Source organism: Pipistrellus hanaki (assembly GCF_964339955.1).
Source record: "Pipistrellus hanaki genome assembly, chromosome: 13".
Taxonomy (NCBI): domain Eukaryota; kingdom Metazoa; phylum Chordata; class Mammalia; order Chiroptera; family Vespertilionidae; genus Pipistrellus; species Pipistrellus hanaki.
Window position 1 is genome coordinate 37,329,219 of NC_140515.1, and position 21,216 is coordinate 37,350,434.

General features: G+C 38.8%; 1 protein-coding gene across 3 annotated transcripts in view; it reads right to left on the minus strand.

The window, feature by feature from the left end:
• Nucleotides 1–21,216, minus strand: part of NEK11 (NIMA related kinase 11) — a 131,826-nt gene that overhangs the window by 62,473 nt on the left and 48,137 nt on the right. For 2 of the 3 annotated variants that reach the window (XM_084902131.1, XM_084902129.1), the window contains exons 5-11: nucleotides 20,808–20,872; nucleotides 19,556–19,682; nucleotides 10,914–11,063; nucleotides 10,743–10,821; nucleotides 9,162–9,247; nucleotides 5,741–5,860; nucleotides 3,829–3,922 (exon numbers count right to left, since the gene is read on the minus strand). In XM_084902131.1, coding sequence (XP_084758257.1) covers nucleotides 3,829–3,922; nucleotides 5,741–5,860; nucleotides 9,162–9,247; nucleotides 10,743–10,821; nucleotides 10,914–11,063; nucleotides 19,556–19,682; nucleotides 20,808–20,872 — 721 coding nt within the window. The remainder of the gene's footprint in view (nucleotides 1–3,828; nucleotides 3,923–5,740; nucleotides 5,861–9,161; nucleotides 9,248–10,742; nucleotides 10,822–10,913; nucleotides 11,064–19,555; nucleotides 19,683–20,807; nucleotides 20,873–21,216) is intronic. The other variant, XM_084902130.1, reaches the window with a different exon arrangement.

The following is a 21,216-nucleotide window of genomic DNA, read 5'->3' on the forward strand; positions in this document are numbered from 1 at the left end:
ATTAACAGTTTGTGAGAAACATACAAGTAAATGGTGCTTCACAAATGAAACGATATTCTCATTTAGAAGACTATTTGAAAACGGAAGCCTATCTAATCCTCTCCCTTAAACGTGTTAGCATTTTAAAATTTCAAGAAGGCAGCTTGGGATAGAGAAATTGCTTTGAATAAACTGGGCAAACATTTTAACCTCCCGAGGCCTCAGTTTCAGGGCCGTGACCGGGGCGAGGCAAGGGGAATGCCCAGGGTGCAGAACTGAAGGAGACACTGACCTTCAGGCTGGATGGGGAATAACTGGTAGCTGAGATCAAGTGCCCCTTCAAATTTGCACCCCTGGTATCACCCTCACCTCACTCTAGTCCAGCCCCGCTCAGTTTCCTCATCTCAAAATTTGAGGTATTGATTTGGATGCTTGCCAATTCTTGTTTAGCTTTAAACGTTCTGAGTCTATAAATTCTGGTTTCCTAAAAGAAAGAGATCTAAGAGGCCATATGAAAGAATTCATACTTCAAAAAACGTAAATTTCTCAAATATATCAATAGGTGTTTCAGTAAGCCACTTTGCTTTATTGCAGTTGCATGTATGTGCGTCTATGTGTATGTGTTTACAGCCTAGAGCTGATGCTGACATGACCTGTTTTCCTTGATGTGCGGCCTCCGTGGAGAACTACTCCAAGAGTGTTTTCTTATTAAAAACAGAAAGAAAAGCTCTACCTCACTTTAAATGAATAAATAAAAGCCATGACACACTGTGGGGCAGCGTTTGTGAAAATACAGTCATAAGATGTTAAGAAGTCCGTTGCTTGTACTGCATAATAATTGTTGCATGAGGTGAAACTGATCTCAATTTCAAAGCATCAGAAATAGCACACAGACAACTTTAAGAACAAAGAACAGGGACCCGCAGGAAAGGAATTTTATGTGTACTCCAGAAATTATTGGAAAATAAGCGTTTGGACTCCCAATGACTTTGATGTGCAGAGGTTCTCTTTGAGGAGAAGAGGTAGGATTGTTGTAACTGTTTCTCTTAGGAAGAGGGCTTGACCTGATCTGTGGCCTGAATTACTATTTCACGTATGGAGACCTGCTCTGCTGTGCACTTTTCACAGAAACCCAATTCTGATACCTCCCCAGCCGCACATGCCACAGGAGAAAACAAAAACTGGGCTTGTTGTGTGTATTATGCTATTTGTTGCTTTTAAGCTCCCATCCTTTAAAGAAACGGTGGCCCCTATGGATGAGGACAATGGGGGGTGGGGAGGGGGCGAAGTGCGGGGTGGGAACCTGGTGGAGGGGGGAAGAAATGAGGAACCTTTGTAATAATATGAACAATAAAGATTGATTTAAAAAAAATAAAAAAATAAAAAAATAAAGAAACGGTGCCCAACTTGCTTCCACATTCTGACTGCCAAAACAGAAGGCCTGTCAGCGAGGGTCTGCAAAACGAAACAAGCCACTGTGCTAAACGCCTCACATTTTTTATAGCATCTTTAGGAGGTGACATAGCCACCCCATCCCCTCCCGTAACTCAGATTCTGGCTCCTACAACTGCTTTTGAAATATAGGGTGGTTTGCTTCAGCTGGCAAGACAGAAGGAAGAAGAAGCGCCAACGAGATTAGGAAGAAATTAAATCATAAATATGAGTATGGGCAAAGACAGGAGTGTTTTCCTCTTCCTTCCTTTTCTCCTTTATCTTGTTTTTCTTTAGTGTCTTGCACCTGATTAATTCAATTTTTAAAAAAATATTTTGTTTTATCTCTTTCAGCTCAGTGATGTTTCTCCTTGAGTGTCTAAAACTCTTCAGTCCCTCGGCAAAGTGTTCGGCTTCCCGTTTGCTCCCTCCTTTGTTCTCTGAGTGTCATTAAAACCTGCCTCACTCTTGGGCCTGTGAATAGGATTAAATTTGCCCCTTCCCCAGACCTCCACCCTGCATCCTTTTAGGGAAGGGGGGAGGGGGGAGGGAGACAAAAAAGCCTTCCCTCAGGCTACTCCTGCTTTTCTGCTGTCCCCATTAAGTGCCTATTTTCCTAGAGAAATTGCAAGGTCTATCCGGAGGATATCCAGGTCTTCCCTCCTCTGAAGGTGACCTGCTGCCTTCAAGAGCCCCCTGCCTGTCCACTGAAGTCCTGGGCAAGCAGCATGGGAATCACAGCCTCCCAAGAATGCAGCCTCCCAGGCCCCACCCCAAACCAAGCCAGCCAGAACCTGCATTTCAACAAGACCGACCGGTGATTTTGAAGTTTAAGAAGCACTCCTCTAAGCCCTAAGAATTTGGAGGAAGGCCAGTTGACTGTGGATCTGAGAGGTCAAAGGTTTCCTGAAAGGAGGTGACATTTGAAAGAGAGGAGGTGGGATGCTAGCAATGGGCCAGAGAGAAATGACTCTGTAATTGCAAAAAGAGGATGAGAGACCCAGGGGTGAGGAGTGGGTAGGGCTAAGCAACCCTGTCTGCCAAACTGAACCAGCCAGAAGAGGGTCATATTTCCCCCCAAAAAATATTTTTATTGATTTCAGAGAGGAAGGGAGAGAGAATTAGAAACATCAACGATGAGAGATAATCATTGATTGGTTGCTTCCTGCACACCCCACACTGGGGATTGAGACTGCAGCCTAGATGGTGCACCCTGACTGGAATTGAACTGTGACCTCCTGGTTCATAGATTGACGCTAACCACTGAGCCATGCTGGCTGGGCAAGGGTACTATTTTCAAGGCCACATATCTGCCTGCAGCGTTTCCTGCACCCATCATATGCAAACTTAGGAAACAGGTTTCTGGAAAGTTCAGGGCCAATGATTGGTGATATTGAATCTTAGAAAAACAAAGAATGAACCAACATCTTTGGTCAAGACAGCATCAAGCACTTCCTCTCCTGCTCCTGCTGCCCTTTGAGATGGAAAGGGCATAGCATTGGGAAGAACTAAGCAGGCAATGTGGAGTGGGGATTTCATAAAATCTTTGCAAAATCCTAAGTTGGGCCAAGATCTGGACTCTGCTCCCTGTTCTATGGGATAACATACAGCTAACAAAGTCTCCTGAGATTCTGCCTGCATTGTGGTCTCAGCCTCATCTTGTTACTTGAGGATCCCCCAGTGACCCTGGTTTGAAGGAGGGACAAGTCCTAATGTAGTGTAGTTGTTTAGCATAGACAATAATCATATCAGAAGTGAAAAAGAACACAAACATGATTATTGTGAAGGATCAATAAAGAAAAGCATGCTAGCTGGTGTTGCTCAGTGGTTGAGCACCAATCTATGAACCAGGAAGTCACAGTTTGATTCTCGCTCAGGGTACATGTTCGCTGTTACATGCTTGATCCTCAGTAGGGGGTGTACAGGAGGCAGCCAATCAATGATTCTCTCTCATCACTGAATTTTCTCTCTCTCCCTTTCCCTTCCTCTCTGAAATCAATAAATATTTTTTTTTAAGAAGCAGAAAAGTTAAGTAAATTATCTGACACTAAAATGTAAAATCATACTTGAAATTACATTCTATTTGCCATGTGGTAACTTCAAGAATAAAGTTACTTAATTTTTTAAAAATTGAGATAACATTGGTTAATAACATTATATAATTTTTCAGATGTACAAGATTATAATTCAATAACCGTGTACTCTAAAAATATTACCATATCTGTACTTCTAAATTTCTAATCTTAGGGGGTAAAACCCCTTAGAAGCAATGAACATGTCAGAAAAAAAAGGTTCCAGTTTCTATCAGCTGATTACACATGTAGTTTACACATACTAACAAACACAGAATTCTTATGTCAGAAATTCTTATGTCAGTAAGAAAAGGTTTTAGGTAACATGTAAAATAAGAGTACTTACATGGAGTACATCAACAGTTAGCTGCTGAAAGTTCCGAGATCTCAATTCCTGCATTCGTTTGTTATTTTCTTCATATTTTTCTTCCACAAGCTTTCTGCAAATGTAAAGCAAATGTAGAAAAATAGCTGCTATTTACCAAAACCACATCTCTATTATAGGTAAGCGTGACCCCTATTTCAATAGGCAAGGTGGGGTGTTGGAAAGCCACGCCAATGGGTCTTCCTCTCATGCAGATGTGTGTGCAGCGCAGCACCCACTTGCTTCCCTTAAAGCTAACACACAGGGTTGCTCTAGGTCAGTGGTCGGCAAACCATGGCTCACGAGCCACATGCTGCTCTTTGGTCCCTTGCGTGTGGCTCTTCGACAAAATACACGACCTGTGAGTCTATTTTGAAGAAGTGGCGTTAGAAGAAGTTTAAGTTTAAAAAATTTGGCTCTCAAAAGAAACTTCAATCATTGTACTGTTGATATTTGCCTCTGTTGACTAATGAGTTTGCTGACCAATGCTCTAGGACTCCTAAAACACAGTAGACAGTTAGTTCTGAGCCCTGGGTGTTGCTGACTGTAATGAAACAGGGGGGAGGGGGGGAGAGGAGAGAAGGAGGATGTCTCTGATACCCAGAACAGTGCCTAGCACATACTAATAATGCCATAACTGCTTTCAGGATGAAATAAACACATAAACAAGGACATAGAGCAACATTTCAAAGAATTTATAGAAAAGAATATGGACTCACTGTGGAGGGGAAGTTTTCTCAGACACATTTTCTCTACTACAGGAGAGTTGAATTTAATAGATCTGTTACTAAACTGGAAGACAGATTTGAGTTCTTGGGATTACCTGTGTGCTAACTTGTACTTATACTTTTTGGAAACTCACTGCACATCCATGTGATCAAATTTTCTTGTCTATAAATGGGTATGTTATAACCCTCTGACAACAGAGCCATTTAAAAAAAAATCTAAAACACATAACTACTCTCAAATCCTAGAAATAACAATCAAAAACAATTCCGATGCGAGTCTTTCTTAAAATCAAGACCAACTTCACTTGGCTCAGTGGATAGAGCACCGGCCTGCAGACTCAAGGGTCCCAGGTTCGTTCGCTCCAGGGCATGTACCTTGATTGCAGGCACATCCCCAGTAGGAGGTGTGCAGGAGGCAACTGCTTGATGTTTCTCTCTCACCGATGTTTCTAACTCTATCCCTCTCCCTTCCTCTCTGTAAAAAATCAATAAAATACATTTTTTTTTAAAAAAGACCAACTTCACTTAAAAGCCATTGCCTTTAAATAAGGAAAATATTAAATGTCATGTAGATGACCTATGCCTTCCTTTTGTGTATAAAAACAGTTTTAATGTAAACACTCTGATTACCAGTGATAGTTCCTGCTAGCAGCACTGCCCAGAGCACAGACGTTCTAACAGGCTTCACTTGACAGAACAGAGCTCTGTTTCCAAACCACTTCCTAAGGCCAACAATTCCCTGCCACTACCTTCTTCTCCCTGAGGAGGGTCGGGTCTCCTGGCAGAGGGGATGCAGCGAGCATCTGGGGAATGAGGACCAGGTGCTGAAGTCGCCCTGTCACCATCTCACTGGGCTATGTCCAGAAGGTGTCAGCGACAGTGAGGCTTCATTTGGAGGCTGCCAATATTTGCATCCTTAGTAACCGCCCTGATATCCAACCTTTCTTCTCACACAAGCCTAATATTAATAATGCCTGGCATCCAACTACCACCCATGGTTCAATGGCTATCTTTTGAGGGAATGAGGGAATAAATAAATAGATTGCATGTATGATGAGTGCATGCATTTTGTTTTCTTATTTTGTCTTTGCTTTTCTTCAATAAATTCCCTCAGAGCCCTGGGAAGTGGCCAGAAGGCTGGGATGCCCTAAGGACAGGCTGCTTACTTCAGCTTGCTGGCTTTCTCATCAGCTGCCTGGAGCTTCCTCAGCCGCATCCTTTCTCTCGGGGTCATTTTCTGCACCTCTGAGAGCGCCCGCAGCGTCTGCAGGTGAATCTGCTTTTGCCTAGAGAACACACAGATTCCCCGCACAGAACACATCACACACACGCTCAGAAAAATTAAACAAATATTTTACAGAGGATCATTACACTACTGAAAAGGGGAAAGCATCTCAAGACACGCCAGGCAAAAACTAATAAAGTCTGGGTAGGTAATGAGCCAACCAGGACTGTGGCTAATTGGCAATATTTTTCAAATTAGATTTTTGTTTAAAAGCAAATTATGTACTTTCCACATTTCTGCTCATTTCATTGCTTATGACTGGTTTTCATAATGTAAGAAAAATTAGGATGTTGGTCATTAAGAAGTAAATAGACAGGCAGACTAATTCGACCATGTGGATAGAACAGTCTTTGGAAATAAGCAGGGTTTGAATCTCATGTGCACCCTCATTTATTAGCTCTGTAGCCTTGGGCAAGTTACTGAGCTCTTCTGAACCTCAGTTTTCTTAATAAAGAATGGGTTATAAAGCACAAGAGAGACAGGCTCATAGATAGCAGGCAGACAGCTGGGGTTGAGGGGTGTTAAGGGGGTGTAGGAATTGAGCAAAAAGGAAAATAAAAGAACTCATGGACATGGACAACAGTGTGGTAGTTATGTGATTATGGGGAGTAGGGGGGATGGGTGGAGATGAAAGACAGCATAGAGGGGATAAATAGTAATAGGAAAAAATAAATTTAATTTTAAAAATAAAAATGAAAACACACTGAAGAAAAAAAGAATGGTTTATAATGAGTATTATATGAGATAATGTATGCACAAAGTCTGGGACATAAAAAGTATTCAAAATGATGGTATTCTAATAGCTAACTTTCATTGAATATGTCATATATTTAGGCTTAATACAGTAGTGTTTTCCTGGAAACATTGCATAGTGATTAATCGATGGGATAGAAAGATTCTCTAAGTTCAGATCCTATATGCCTTTCGGGAAGTTAGCTAGCATTTTTATGATCATTTAAAAAAATAATAGTACCTGATCTCACTGATTTATGGATAATAAAGAAGATTACAAACTGTTGGGGGAAAAAATAGAGGCAGCCGAAACCGGTTTGGCTCAGTGGTAGAGTGTCGGTCTGCAGACTGAAAGGTCTCGGGTTCAATTCCGGTCAAGGGCATGTACCTTGGTTGCGGGCACATCCCCAGTAGGGGATGTGCAAGGGGCAGCTGGTCGATGTTTCTCTCTCATCGAAGTTTCTAGCTCTCTATCTCTCTCCCTTCCTCTCTGTAAAAAATCAATAAAATATATTTTTTTAAAAATAGAGGCAAAGAAGCATCGAACAGACTGTCAAAGTACAGCTGGAAGGTAGGAGAGGGTTTGAGGATGGGGGTAAGAGATCAACCAAAGGACTTGTATGCATGCATATAAGCACAACCAACAGACTCAAGACACTGGGGGGTGGGGGATGAGGGCAAGTGCTGGAGGGTAGAGGAGGCCAGGGGGAGGTCAGTGTGGGAGAAACAAAAAAGACATATATACTACCATTCGTAATACCTTAACAATAAAATTAAAAAAAATAGTACCTGCTTCATATGGTTGTTGGGAGTTTAAATGAGTACAGCCATGTAAAGTACTCATAACTGAGTCAAGCATATGGTCATTACCCCCAAAATGTTAGCCAATATTATTAAGAGCCTTATCTTTACAGAAATGTGCTTACACTAATGATATATTGAAATGTCTATAACCACATTCTCAGTGACATTTGTCTCTGTACCGACTTGCAGAACAAAGTAGGAAATTGATGAGAAAATTGTAATGACCATTGTAGACAGGTCTCATCCCTCCAGAATACTGTCCAGACCAGAGCCTCCAGGGAATGTGCAAGTTTCAGGAATATATGTCCTTTACTTTGTAATACCAAACAGCTCTCCTTAAAGCATAGTCATAGATCTTGAAAATAACAGTGATGATTTTAAATCAATATTTCATAATGTGAAATACCATCCAAACAACTGAATTCTAGAACACTTTAATTGTAAGCAGTATTTCATAATTGCAGTGCAAAATGATAACTGGAGATTAGTCCAATATTTAAAAAATAAGTTCTCACTCAGCTGGTGTTGCTCAGTGGTTGAGTGTCGACCCATGAACCAGAGGTCATGGTTCTATTCCCAGACAGAGCACATGCCTAGGTTACAGGCTTAATCCCAGTTAGGAGGGCCTGATTCTCTCTCATCACTGATGTTTCTATCCCACTCTCCCTCTATTCTTCTCTCTGAAATCAATAAAAACACTTAAAAAAAAATAAGTTATCTACTACTGTCCCATCTCCAATTAATGAAACAAAACAAAATTAGAATATCCAGGCTTTCTTGAAAGAATAGGTAGTACCCATAAAGACAAATGTTACAGGAGTATGGCTAAAAAAATATGCACCCCCCTTGAGGTGCAGTCTATTTTAACTGGAGATCATGCATTGAACAAAGACTGAATATCTTTGATGGACCAGTGTCCTCAGCTTGAATGTCAAGATGGAAAACAAACGATGCAGTTGACAAACGTTGGAACTGGGCAGTAGAGAAGCATATTGGTGCTATTTGGCCTTGAAGATCAGGCTAATGGGGGCTACTGTTCTCCCCCGTTGCCCTGAAGAGCTCTGGGCAGGGACTACCATTCTCCTTGGGCACGCACAACATTAAATAGAGAGCTCCTTCAGCAAAATTATACATTTGGTCTCTATAATTGGTGCCCCTGGAGTTGTGTGGTACACAGTCTGCACAGCTGTGGATGGCTGTTCTGAAGTACCCTAGTACTCTGGGCTCTTGCAAGTTCCAGCACAAACATTTTGATGAGGTAAGAGGCAGCAGTTAGGCCAGGAAGTATCAATAGTTATGGTTCCTTTGAAACACACATTCTCTAGTTCTTAGATATATCTCAAGAAAGTGAATTTTCAGTTGTCCCAGGACTCCACTATGTTGTCTTTTCAATAGATACTCTGACAGATCCTATTAAATGAATAACATATTAAACCGATTTATGCTTAATATGGAAGATGCATTAGCATATAGATCACTAAATGTTTGAGATTTTAATTTCTCTATATACTTACAAGGCAACTGCAGAGCCACCCAGCAGATCTGTGAGCTGTGCAGTGGTTTAAACTTTTATGATTTCAATTTGCTTCCACCTGAGGCAAAGGGCTTTGGAACGCCACGTTACTGACGCTCCCGAGTTTCTTGGCAAGACTTAAGTGAATTTGAGGATACTCCATGCAGACAGCTTAGCACTAATAGATATTTAAAGACAAATGCATTTAATATTTATGCTCAATGGGCATTCTAAGAACAAGGTAATTACTTACATGGCATTAATTATATGAGCAGTTTCCTTTTGACAATTCAAATTCTTGTCTTCTGGACTCATTTCCGAATATTTACAAATCAGGTGCTGGGGAGAAAAAAAAAAAAGAACAATCTTGACACACCTTAAAGACTCCTCTTCAGGAATGGAAGGACATACAACTATACCCTTTCTAATTTGCACTATTACTGCCCATATCTGGGAGATTGAAAAAAAAAAATCCATAGGTAACTATTTTTTCTTCTAGAAAGGGTAACAAAACATCACATGGTAGCTTATGCAACCAGATCCTAAGTGACCCAGCTCCTGCCTCCCTCTCCTAGTCCATCTGGCACTGCCATTCTCTCACTCCCTGCTACCCAGGCAAGGGCAGGTCTTCCTTCTGCTCCAAGAACACACAAGCCACACAAGCTCCTCCATCTCTGGCTCTGAGATGGACCATGTCCACACGCCCAGGGCCATGACTAGGGTGAGATGAGTAAGGCACTCACCTCAGAAGCAAACTCTAAGAGAAACCATAAAGCTCAGTAGCCAAAAATAAAGGAAATTTTAATGCAAGACTATCAGAAAATCAAAATTGATGCCCCAAAGCCATGGAGAACACAATATCTAAAGTTTAAATAAAGACACCATCCATCCACCTCATTTGCCTTATCCTAATCTTTACGTGGCTGGCGCTTCTCACCATATCACTGGAGTCAACAGGTCATCTACCCCTTCTCTCACCACCAACCCCTTCCCCCTCCCTTATTTTACAGCCTCCTATTTGCTTTCTTCCTCATGCTTTTGAGCATTTATAATTATCTTACATTTGCTTACTTTTCCTTGGTTATTGGGTTCTCTTACTGGCAGTCAAGCTTCCAAAGAACAGAAGTCATGACTGCCTTTCTTTCTGCACACCAGTGTCCCACTCAACTAAGGAATGCACACCCAGTCAGCATCCTCTCTGCTGTGGATTTAGAACTGGACACCAATGAAAAGGTATGCATATTCTTAAAGGCGAATGAATGCTTTGAAGGCTTATTAAATGCATTCATAAAATTAAAGGAAATTTGCCCGAGGAATTTATATCGTAAAAGGCTAAGAAGTTTAAAAAACAAAACCAAAAACCCTCCTGAGAGGGTACCATCTGCTTGTTTCTTGTCACTGGAGGCAAATTCTCTACATCCAATTTCCTAATTTACAGAAAAGCAAAATAAACTCACCTAATCAATACAAATTATTTTTGAGATACATGATAAAGAGGTGGGATAATAATGGCTCAGTGAAAATCCCAGGTTTTGTTATGAGTAGCATCCCTTTCTTGGCCTAGCAGGGATATATTTACCAAGTGTTGAAGTCAGATCTGGAAACCAAGAGCCCGAAGGATGGATGTTGAGTTTAGGCAGAAAATCGCGATCTTAATATCTGGGGCACCAGATTGTCCTGACTGATAATTTCTCTCCGCTTTAAAAAAACATCTTGTGTCTCTCTTATAACTGCCTCTTAATGCCTCTTATTCCCACAGCATAGCTTCAAGCCTTAGAATGTATATTAATTCTAATTAATATGTGCTTCCCACTATCCCTTTCATTTTAAGTACCTGTAGCTGCTCATCAATATAAGGGATTTTTAAAATTTCAATAGCAGATGGTCTCAGTGAAGGGTTCTTGTTCAACATGCTGTAATGTTCAAAAAGAAAATTATTTTTCAGATGAACTAAAATATAGGCACAATTAAAAATTGTTTCAGTGGCAACATGTTATTTCCATACCGTTCCATGATGGCATTCAGTTCTCTTGGGTATCTTGTAGGGAGAGAAGGAGTGTCGCCTTCCACAATTTTTAAAACAATGGACAAGAAATTGGAGCCCGTGAACGCATGATTCATGCAGCACATCTCATATAAGATGCATGCCAGAGACCTGAAGACAAAGTCAAAGAACTGAAATAGGGAGCAAATGTCCTCTTTTAAATTTAATCATCACACAAAACCTCAGAGGTGTTAGGGCATCGGTTGTGAGGCACTAACATATGCTTCAGCCATTTGTTTAAAAGCCTCAGTTCTATAATGTTCTGTTCCACTTACAGTAAGTACATGCTGACTAAAAAAAAGAAAAGGTGAAAGAAGAGAGCAAAAAATTAAGTCTGAATGACTACTTTTTGTCAAAGGAAAGCAAACAAACCAATAGGAATATATCTGCACATAGTAGGGGCCAAATAATTATTTAATCAATGTAGTACAAAGTTTCTGAATTAACTTCTATGAAGGAAAAATAAAATGCAGTTAAATACCATCTTCCTAAAAACAGTTTTGTGAATGTTAATATGCAAAATAGAGTTTTAATTTATCAGCCTAACTTTCCCCCTAATTTGTATCCAAGCATTTTGAAAAGAAAATGCATTCTTTATTAGTTTTTTAAATATAATTCGTTTACAAGTAAGGTGGAAGAGCAGCTACTTGCAATTCACATTAAAATGTATAGTTCTCCCTTCAGGGGTATGAGACAGAATATTAAAATTCTAGATCAGTCCAACACTGATTTGTACTAACCATGCAAATCAGTAACTTCTAAACCAACAGAATAATCTTTCAAATAATTCTACGTAATTAAGAAAACTAAGGGGGAAATTCCTGCCTGAACTTAGTATTAAGAAAGGACTGCACTTCTCTTGAATAATGGATTTCTCTAAATCTTATGGGTATTTTGAATTATGTAACTGGCCAAATCTCCCTTATCATGTTACTTGCTTGAAAGATCAGAATAAATTTACAACCAACTTTATGTAAGTTGTGTTTTATGTAACTTTTAACATTGTCCTATATCTCATAAAAGGCAGTTGATGTATAAATAAATACATACACAAATACCATATTTTAACCATTTTGTGAGTGTTTGGAAAAATTTGCATTTGTAAGAGGATATACACTGAGAATGTTTCTTTTCCAGCAAATAATAATATATTTCATTTACTATTACTTGGAAAGGAAAAATTTCCAAGTGATTAGTACTTTGCATATTACAAAGCACTTTCATATATATCTCAACAGAACCGCATAATTTTACAGTGTTTTCTCATTTTATATATGAGGAAAGTGGCGTAGGAAAGTTAAATCACTTGGTCAATTTCATAAGGCATTTTTCTTTCCAAATGCTGGACTATTTCCATTACAGAATCTTAGAATACAAGAGAATGTTAGGAGAAATCACATGATATTGACTAGAACACCAAGATCAATGTAAACATTGTAAAATATGAACACATTTGAAGCTTAATAAATTTTGCATCCATCTGTTCAATGGTATCTGGTGTAGTAGCACATATTTAAATTTTGATACAAAAAAAATTCCTTCAATAATGGTAAAATAAAGGCACTTTTAGACAAACAAAAACTGAGAGGATCCATTGCCAGCAGGACAGCCTAAGAATTACCCTAAAAGGGGTGCTTTCAAAGAAAGAAACATGGTCTCAGGGAGGCACAGGATACAAGAAGGAATAAAGAGCCTAGGAAAAGAATTCTGTGAATGTATATAGATCAACATTAATCCTATAAAACAATATTAACCACATATCACAGGGGTTAAAAATTATGTATAATAGCCCTGGCCAGTGTGACTCAATTGGTTGAGTGTCATCCCGTACACCAAAAGGTGTTGGGTTCGATTTCCGGTCAGAGCACATACACAGGTTGCAGTGTGATCTCAGGGTGGAGTGTGAGCATGAGGCAACCAATCAATGTTTCTCTGTCACACTGAACTCTCTCCTCAAATAAAAATAATTATGTAGAATAAAATTTAGTGGAAAAAGACTATGCCAGTAAACGCATAAAGATTAAAAAACATAAAGGAAGTTAAAGCATTTTAATGTCCTAGTATTAATTTTGATACAAGACCTTTCTCTTTTTTGGAAATTCTCTCAGCTACACTGAAGGCATGCTGCTTCCCACTTACCCATTTCACTTTCATTTGGTGATATTTGCTCGTACTAGAGCACATGTTAGAAGACTTCCGTTATCAGCCAGTAACTTATGGGCAGAAACCTGCTATGGTCCCACTGCACCTGTCCTAGAATGGATACAGGTAACCGAAATAAGAGACAACCTGACTACAGAAACTGCCATTACACTTGGGATGCAAGATTTTGTATTACCTATTATAAGTTTTCAAACCTATCTACTATGTATACTTTTATGCTACCAACTGTATACCCATGTACCTATGGTTTTTATTTTCTTCAATTTCCAACCAGACATTTCTATATGGGAATGATTATATCATTTCAAAGCCATCACTTCCATCCTTTTTGAAGATTTTTCTCTTATTTGACTCCCAGGTCTTAAATCTAGCAACATGAAAGCAAGGAAAGGTGCTGGAGGGGTGAGTTGAAATAAATAAGTGAGAGGTGCATTTTACTTAGAAGTCTATGATTTGCATTCTTTTCTTTTTCCAAAATATAGCCAACTGTGAGGTAAGCAAATAAATCCCTGAGGGAGGGAATGTAGCAGTGAAAGGAAAGGCTGGCATCAGGTGCATGTAAAGCATATTACACCTGAACTCCATAGACTTGCCATCTGCTCAAGTTGACTAGAACTGCCCAAAGGATTCTGAAACAACGGCTGATGATGAATTGCAAATGTAGCTCAAGCTCTGTCTTGTCTCCAGGTAACTAAATTCAACCTTTGAAATGTGCTCAGACTCTGCAAAGAGAAGCCTACCCACAGCGACGCATACCTCTGGTTGACTGGGAAGGCTATATTGATCTTTTAAATAATACATATTTTTAGTTGATGTAATTGGAGATCATCCTGACATTGATCTAGAAGAGAGTACACACAGTTTAAGCGGTTGAATAAATAGAAAGTTAATACAAGAGGAGTGGGTTTTACTTTAGTGTGTGTTACCCTAAATAAAAAGTCTTTACTAGATCAACATAAACTACATCTAAATGTAATGAAAGACATTGGGCTGCTTGAACAAATACTTAAGAAGCCATATTATAGAGCAACTAGCTGTTTATTAAAGGCCTGTCATGTCCCAGAACCTTGACTGTTTTTCCCCAAGCTTTAATATCCATACAAATCACACAGGGGGTTTGTTAAAATGCTGACTGAATTTGGGGGTAAACAGCGGCTACACTGGAAGTATAGTTCCTGCATCTTTCTTAAATCCCCATGTAAAACAGAGAGAACACCTGGATAGCAAAATCAAAAAACATGGTCTACATTTTCAATAAACTTAGATGTCAATGTGTCTCCTCAGACCTCAAAATACAAGCAAACGGAGACAAATTCAGTCACCATGAGACTCACACAGTGTCAGCATCTGTGTGAGAAGCAGCAGAAGAAATCAAGGAGGCAATTAAAGGGCCCGGGAACAGAAGAACCTCGCTGAAAAGCACAGTGGGCCACTGTAGGAACAGCAGCTGAAACTGGGATGGGACCTGCCCATGAAAAGGCTGGGTGAATACATGAAAACCTAAGGGTACGGCCTAAAGGGGGGTAGCGGAATAGCTCAGGACTGCCCAATAGAATTTTCTGCCACAACAGAAATGTTCTTTACTTCTATACACAGTTATTAGTAGCTACATGTGGCCAATGAGCAATTGAAATGTGGCTACTGTATCTGAGGAACCAAATTTTTAGAAGAATATTTAAAAGGAAAAAGAAAAGTGCTACTTCCACTATATCATCCCCATATACTCTCATATTTTGGGGACAATCCATAAATGTTAGAAACAAGTCTGGGTGCATTTCATCCTGCTTACACCAGCTCTTTCTGATTACTTCCTTTCACAATTGAGCTTTATAATATTTGAAGGAAGATAATCTCATTTCCCTCCCTGGTGGTGGTCCCATGCCCTTCATGCCATAAGAATTTGGCCAATGGAAGAACTGAAGACAGGAGCAATACAGTTTAATTTTGCTAAGTGAAAAAAAAAAAGCAGATTATACAATTATATGTAGTAGTTACATTTTGTAGTAACAAATATACTTAGATTAAGTATATAGGCACTTAGCACACTGACTGTCAAGCACAGAGTAAGCACTCCAGAGAGAGTAGCTATTTCTGGTTCTGCTGCTGCAATTGTATGAGGACCTTTTTAAAACTTATCAGGCCAGACTGGCATTATCTGCAGTTTATATTAACCATTTCATGCCAGTCACTCAAAAAATATATTAATGCCTAGATCTACTGCATCTGACAAATGTTTTCCTACTTCAGCTTCTATTGAGTGAAAATGATGACACCAGTGCTCACCTCTCAGGGGTGGCAGGTGAGAGAAATGTGCTCTTTTGCTCCAGAGTTTCCTTCACCAGGAGGCAGACCAAGGGGCTGTTGGCAGCCAGCTACTTGCTGGCCCCACATTAGCTATCGGAACTGCTGCCAACCTGACCGTACTTCTCCCTTTCCTAAACCCTTCACCGGAAAATAGGCTTGTTCTCTGGAGATCTTGGGGCATGTGGAAAGCTGGTGGCAGGCAGGAGAGGGAAGCTGGAAAGACATGAGGATTACTTTCCATGCCAACGATTTTGGGCTTGACTGTCTAGGTCAGTGGTCGGCAAATTCATTAGTCAACAGAGCCAAATGTCAACAGTACAATGATTGAAATTTCTTTTAAGAGCCAAATTTTTTAAACTTAAACTTCTTCTAACGCCACTTCAAAATAGACTCCCCCAAGCCGTGGTATTTTGTGGAAGAGCCACACTCAAGGAGCCAAAGAGCCGCATGTGGCTTGTGAGCTGCAGTTTGCTGACCAAGGTCTAGGTAATGGCATACCATTGGAGGATTTTAAGCTGAGAAGTCAAATGATTAGTTCCTTATTTTAGAAATTCTACTCTGGTTGTACTGTAGACAATAAATTGAATATAGGAAGCTAGAGAAAGTAGAAAGATATTGAAGCACTCCAGGAGAGAAATAATAAGGGCATAGACTGAGGTAATCAAAGTGGAAGTTAAAAAGATTGTTGAAAACATTTCTAGGCAGTAGTATCAATAGCACACAGTTTCTAAGTGAATTTAAGAGGAGAGAGAGAGAGAGAGAGAGAGAGAGAGAGGGGGGGGGGGGGGAAGTCTAGATTTATTCTCAATCTTTTAGCATAGATGGTTTAGTAGAAAAGGGAAGGTAATAGGCTTGTTTCTTCCTCATCCTCTTTCCCTGTCCACTGAGAATGCTCTTCTATAAGGATACTTTCTTAGTCCTGGTAAGCCAGGCAGGTGCTGGTTCCTCTCTATATTTTACCTGTAGCTAAGCTTTGTCTGACATTTATACCCAAGATCACCAAAGCCTGACTACAATGTTAGGTGTGAACTAGACTCCTCCAGGGTCCCCCCCCCCGCCAGCCAGCCCCCATAACAGATCTCTGAACAAAACCAGGAGAGCTTCACTGTACAACCCTACTATTCTAACTAGTACTATTCTCTCTACTTAAAACACTCAAAGAATACAGGGCCACAAGATCAAAGAGCCATCTGGTTGACCTCTTACAAGATAGATAAGACCAACAATGAAATATTCTGTTTAATTATAGTATCATTCTCACAATGGTATTTTCCTTTATTTGTTTTTCTGCCAAAATAACAAATTCCAACTATTCATAGTTCAAGTCAATTTAAAGTGTTGGCCTAAGAACACAAACTCATATACTGTATTTTTCTTCTGGGAGAAAAAAAGTGTTCAGCAATTGTTTCTACAAATTAACTATGTTCGAAGTATTGTCCTCAGAGAACCTAATTATCCTAACTTTCCAAATAATTGTTTATGAACTTTTGGAACCTAACCCACTTTTAAAAGAGAGACTCCCTGTACTTGATTGCTATAAATAAATGAATCCCGAAAGGCTTAACAGATTGCCAAAGGAGGATGCATTTACATATGGGCAAACATTAACAGATGAAAATATAATTAGCACTTTTTCAATATTCTTTAAGCATTATAAATATAATATGTACAGCTATTTGTGCTAGAGCAAAACACCTGTCAATTATTCACAAGTTTTTCCAATCTTAAGAAAATATTCCACAGTAAACAGCCGTTACATACTGAGACTCAAAAATTTTCAACCCCATCCAATCTAATTTTTCTAAGTGTCTCCCAAATATTATTCATCACACTTATGTATCTGCCACTATAATTAACAGTTCTCTGTTATTCTTTCCACTTGGGGTTTGGCAGTAGAAATTGCATTACTAGATAAGCTTCTTTTAATTCACATAAAACCAAGGTGACTTCTAAATTCCTAAGAAAGTGGTTATTCAGAGTTATGATGGTGATAAATCCTTAGCTTGTATTTGCTGAATATTTAATAATCTCCATAAGGAGAGCTAACCTTGCAAAAGATATATTAAAATTCTCCTGCATTTTTATATTTGGGAGGTGTTAGTTTTTTAAGTTTTGCCTTAGTCAGATATCATTTTTATAAGCCTAAAAAATTAAAGCAATACTATCCGATATTCCTATAATTCTTTACGCAATATTAGAAGTTTTTTTGTTTTGTTTTGTTTTGTTTTTTTTAAAAAAGAAGGTACACAACTGGGACAAAAAGACTCTCGGTGTGTTCTGGTGCCCAAGTTTCCTAAGATACACAACCAACTTGGCAAGCAGTTGTAGATACATGTCAAAATGAGCCTGCCTTCTTGCTAAATGGAATTCCAAAAGCTTAAATGATAGGCTTCATAAATTAATTTACTCTTACTTCAAATGACATGATGTAACATCTTCCTGAGATACCATGAAATCTTTTTTTTAATTCTTTATTGTTGAAAGTATAATATTATATATGTCCCCTTTCCCCCCATTGTCCTCTCCCAGCCTGCCCCCACCCCCTGCCCTGACCTCCAACCCCTTCCCCCCGTCCCCCACACACACACTGTATCCATTGGTTATGCTTATATGCATACAAGTTCTTTGGTTGATCTCTTACCCCCACACTCTACTCCATTCTCCCCTGCCTTCCCTCTGAGGTTTGATGGTCTGTTCTGTGATTCTATGTCTCTGGATCAATTTTTGTTCATTAGTTTATGTTGTAATCTTAAATCAAGATAAAATGATATATTTGTGTCTATTTTTAAATCATCATCATCATCATCATAAAAACTATTAAGTGTGAAGAGAACTATAGGAATGTAACTCAAATTCAATCCAAAGCTCAAGACTAGTTTCCTCAATCTGGAGAAATGTACTCTAACAAGAGCAAGAAGTCTTCCCTTGAGGGTCAGAAATCCTATCACTTTTGATTTTATAACCCAAGGCCTTTACACAGTCACTGGCAAATAGTAGATGATCAATAAAGCAAAATTTAAAGAAACTCATCTCTCTGAATATACCTTTGTGGGTTTTTTTGTTTTGTTTCGTTTTTTGTCAATTTTGTTGTGTTTTGGAAGGGCTGGGAAAAGGGTATGTTAGAGGCAAGAAGGTAGGTGGGATGGAAAAGACCACCACGGCAGAATCACGCTGTCGGTGAAAAAACCCACTGAAGAACCTAGGAATGAATCACAAGAGTGAACCAAAGAGACAGGATGGTTGGGGATCTGCCATAGCCAGACCTCCTCTTGACAGTGCTCTCTCCCATCTGTGCTTTCCTTTCCTTAACCACAGAAAAGGCAACTTGCTATTTTAGCCTCTTTAGAAGAATGAAGTGGGCACAATCTTTCACGAGGCTCATCTTGGAAAGCTCAGACTACTCAAATTGATTTGTATATAATAACTATTTACTTAATTAACAAGCTCTTGACCAGTTTGTCCTTTCAACCTTTAACAATTATGTAAGATTCCTTTTCAAAGGGAAATAAATTTTCCCAAATAGAATCTATTGCTAACAACAGAACACAATTTTCCACATGGTTTCTGCACTGAGATTTAAATTGGTTCCATGACTGGGAAGGAGAAATTCTTTTGGTATGACAGTTCAGAGAAATGGAGAAATCTAAGGTGCATCTATCACTGAAAACACAGAATTTTTAAATTTAAGTTTATCCTTAAGACTAACATCTTCAGTAAAAATTTTAAAAGCAACAAGAAGGAAAAAAACAAAGCTAAGCTGTACATTCCCCACAGAGGTGGACATTAAACTTAAAATAAAATAAAGCACAGTGTTTAGGTTTACAAGTGTTTGATTTAAAAGGCTAGCAGAAACCTATCAAAATTCATTAAGAACTTTCCCTTGTGGTTCAAGAAGAAAAGAGCCAAACCAGCCAATTAATTTATAAATAAAAAATACTTTAAAATCAATTTAATGGAATATATCAAGTTCCAAATTCCAAAGACCTTTTACTCTGATCACAAAATGATTCAGATTTTCAAGGGATAAAGTGAACGAATGTAGGAAGTAAATGATCCTAAAACCAAAATGCATCCTTCTCTAAGGACAGCAGATGAACAAGTCATTTGGCCCTGCCCACTGCCCACTGCCCACTCACCAGATGTCTGACTTGGTGTTGTAGCCTTGGTGTTTCAGAGCCTCCGGACTCATATAATGGGGCGTTCCAGTTAGAGTGGTGGCTAGATCACAGGATCCCATCAGGAGTCGAGAGACTCCAAAATCCCCTTGAAATAATAATAATCTTTATGATTTTTTAAAACAATGAAAATCAGCCCTGGAAATTAACAACTATCTAATTTGACAATTTTAATATGCAATGATTCATACCATTTTAAAGGGAAGAAAAGGAATATGATATATTTTAAATTGTACAATGCTGGTGAATAGCTTTACAAACAAGTCCTATAGGAGAAAGATGATTTTGAGCCAGTAAAATAAATTATGTAAACCAAATTTTTTGGTTTTTTGTATGTTTTTTTTTTTTGAATTGTGGAGAACCAGCAACTTGAAATAAAAAGCTATTTCAAGTCTGAATAACAACAAACAGATTTTGAAAGAGCTGAATATAATGACTTGCAATTTCATCTGTGGGTGGCAGGAAGAGTTTGTTCTTCATTTGCAATAAAGAAAATTTTTTAATAAAATATTTGAGACTTTTCAAGAACAAGACTATAAAATTTGAATCCATCAGCTTTTCCCTATTTGCCTAACTGGTTGCATGCTTTTATACCTTTCCTCTCTAAGAACATCTTGCAGATTAAACAATCCAGTAGCAGTTGTGAGTGAAGGTATAGTTCTGAAGAAAAACCAAAAGTTAACAAAGCCATCATATCAACATTTTAATTCTGTGTGATAGTTGCTTTGTAATAAAATAAGGAAGGAAAATCTGTAGTAACTAATCAAACTAGTAAAACGAGTTGAACCACTTGTAAAGCGTCTGGTATATAGTAGAACCTCAAAAAATACAAGTTGAATCTACATGTAGCAAATGTCTTATACTTTAATTGATAATCAGAAACAAAATAATTAGGTTTAATTCTCCCCAACCAAATACGAACAAAAATTTGAGAATTTTAAATAAACCAATGGTTTCTCTGATACTCCTAGGTACCATATGCCACAATTTGATATGTTGATAGCATAAATAGTATACTCCCCAGGTTTCCAGAATACATACTTTTTATTTTTATTTATTTATTTTATTTTATTTTTTTAATTGATTATGGTCTCGTATAATTGTCCTTATTCCCCCATTCCCATCCCAAAGCCCTCTCTAGGTATGCCCCCCCCCCCAACCCCCATTGTCCATGGCCACTGGCTAGGCCCATTTTTATGCACAAAAATCTTACCAATTTTAACTAGATTATTTTTCAGAAATATGTTCTTTGATTTTAAGTCTCGATGAAGTATCCTCCTAGGAAAGATTAAAAAGGATATACATTATACTAAATGAAATAAGCCAGTCAGAGAAAGATAAATATCACATGATCTCACTCAATTGTGGAATATAATGAACATAAACTGATGAACAAAAACCGATTCAGAGACAGAGAAGCATCGATCAGACTGTCAAACCTCAGAGGGAAGGAAGAGAAGGGTGGGGGTAAGGAGAAGGGATCAACCAAAGGACTTGTATGCATGCATATAAACCTAACCAATGGACACAGATACGGGGTAGGGGGTAGTGAGGGCATGCAAGTCCTTTGGTTGATCTCTTCTACTTACCTGTTGGGGGGGGGGCAGTAGGGGGCAATAAGG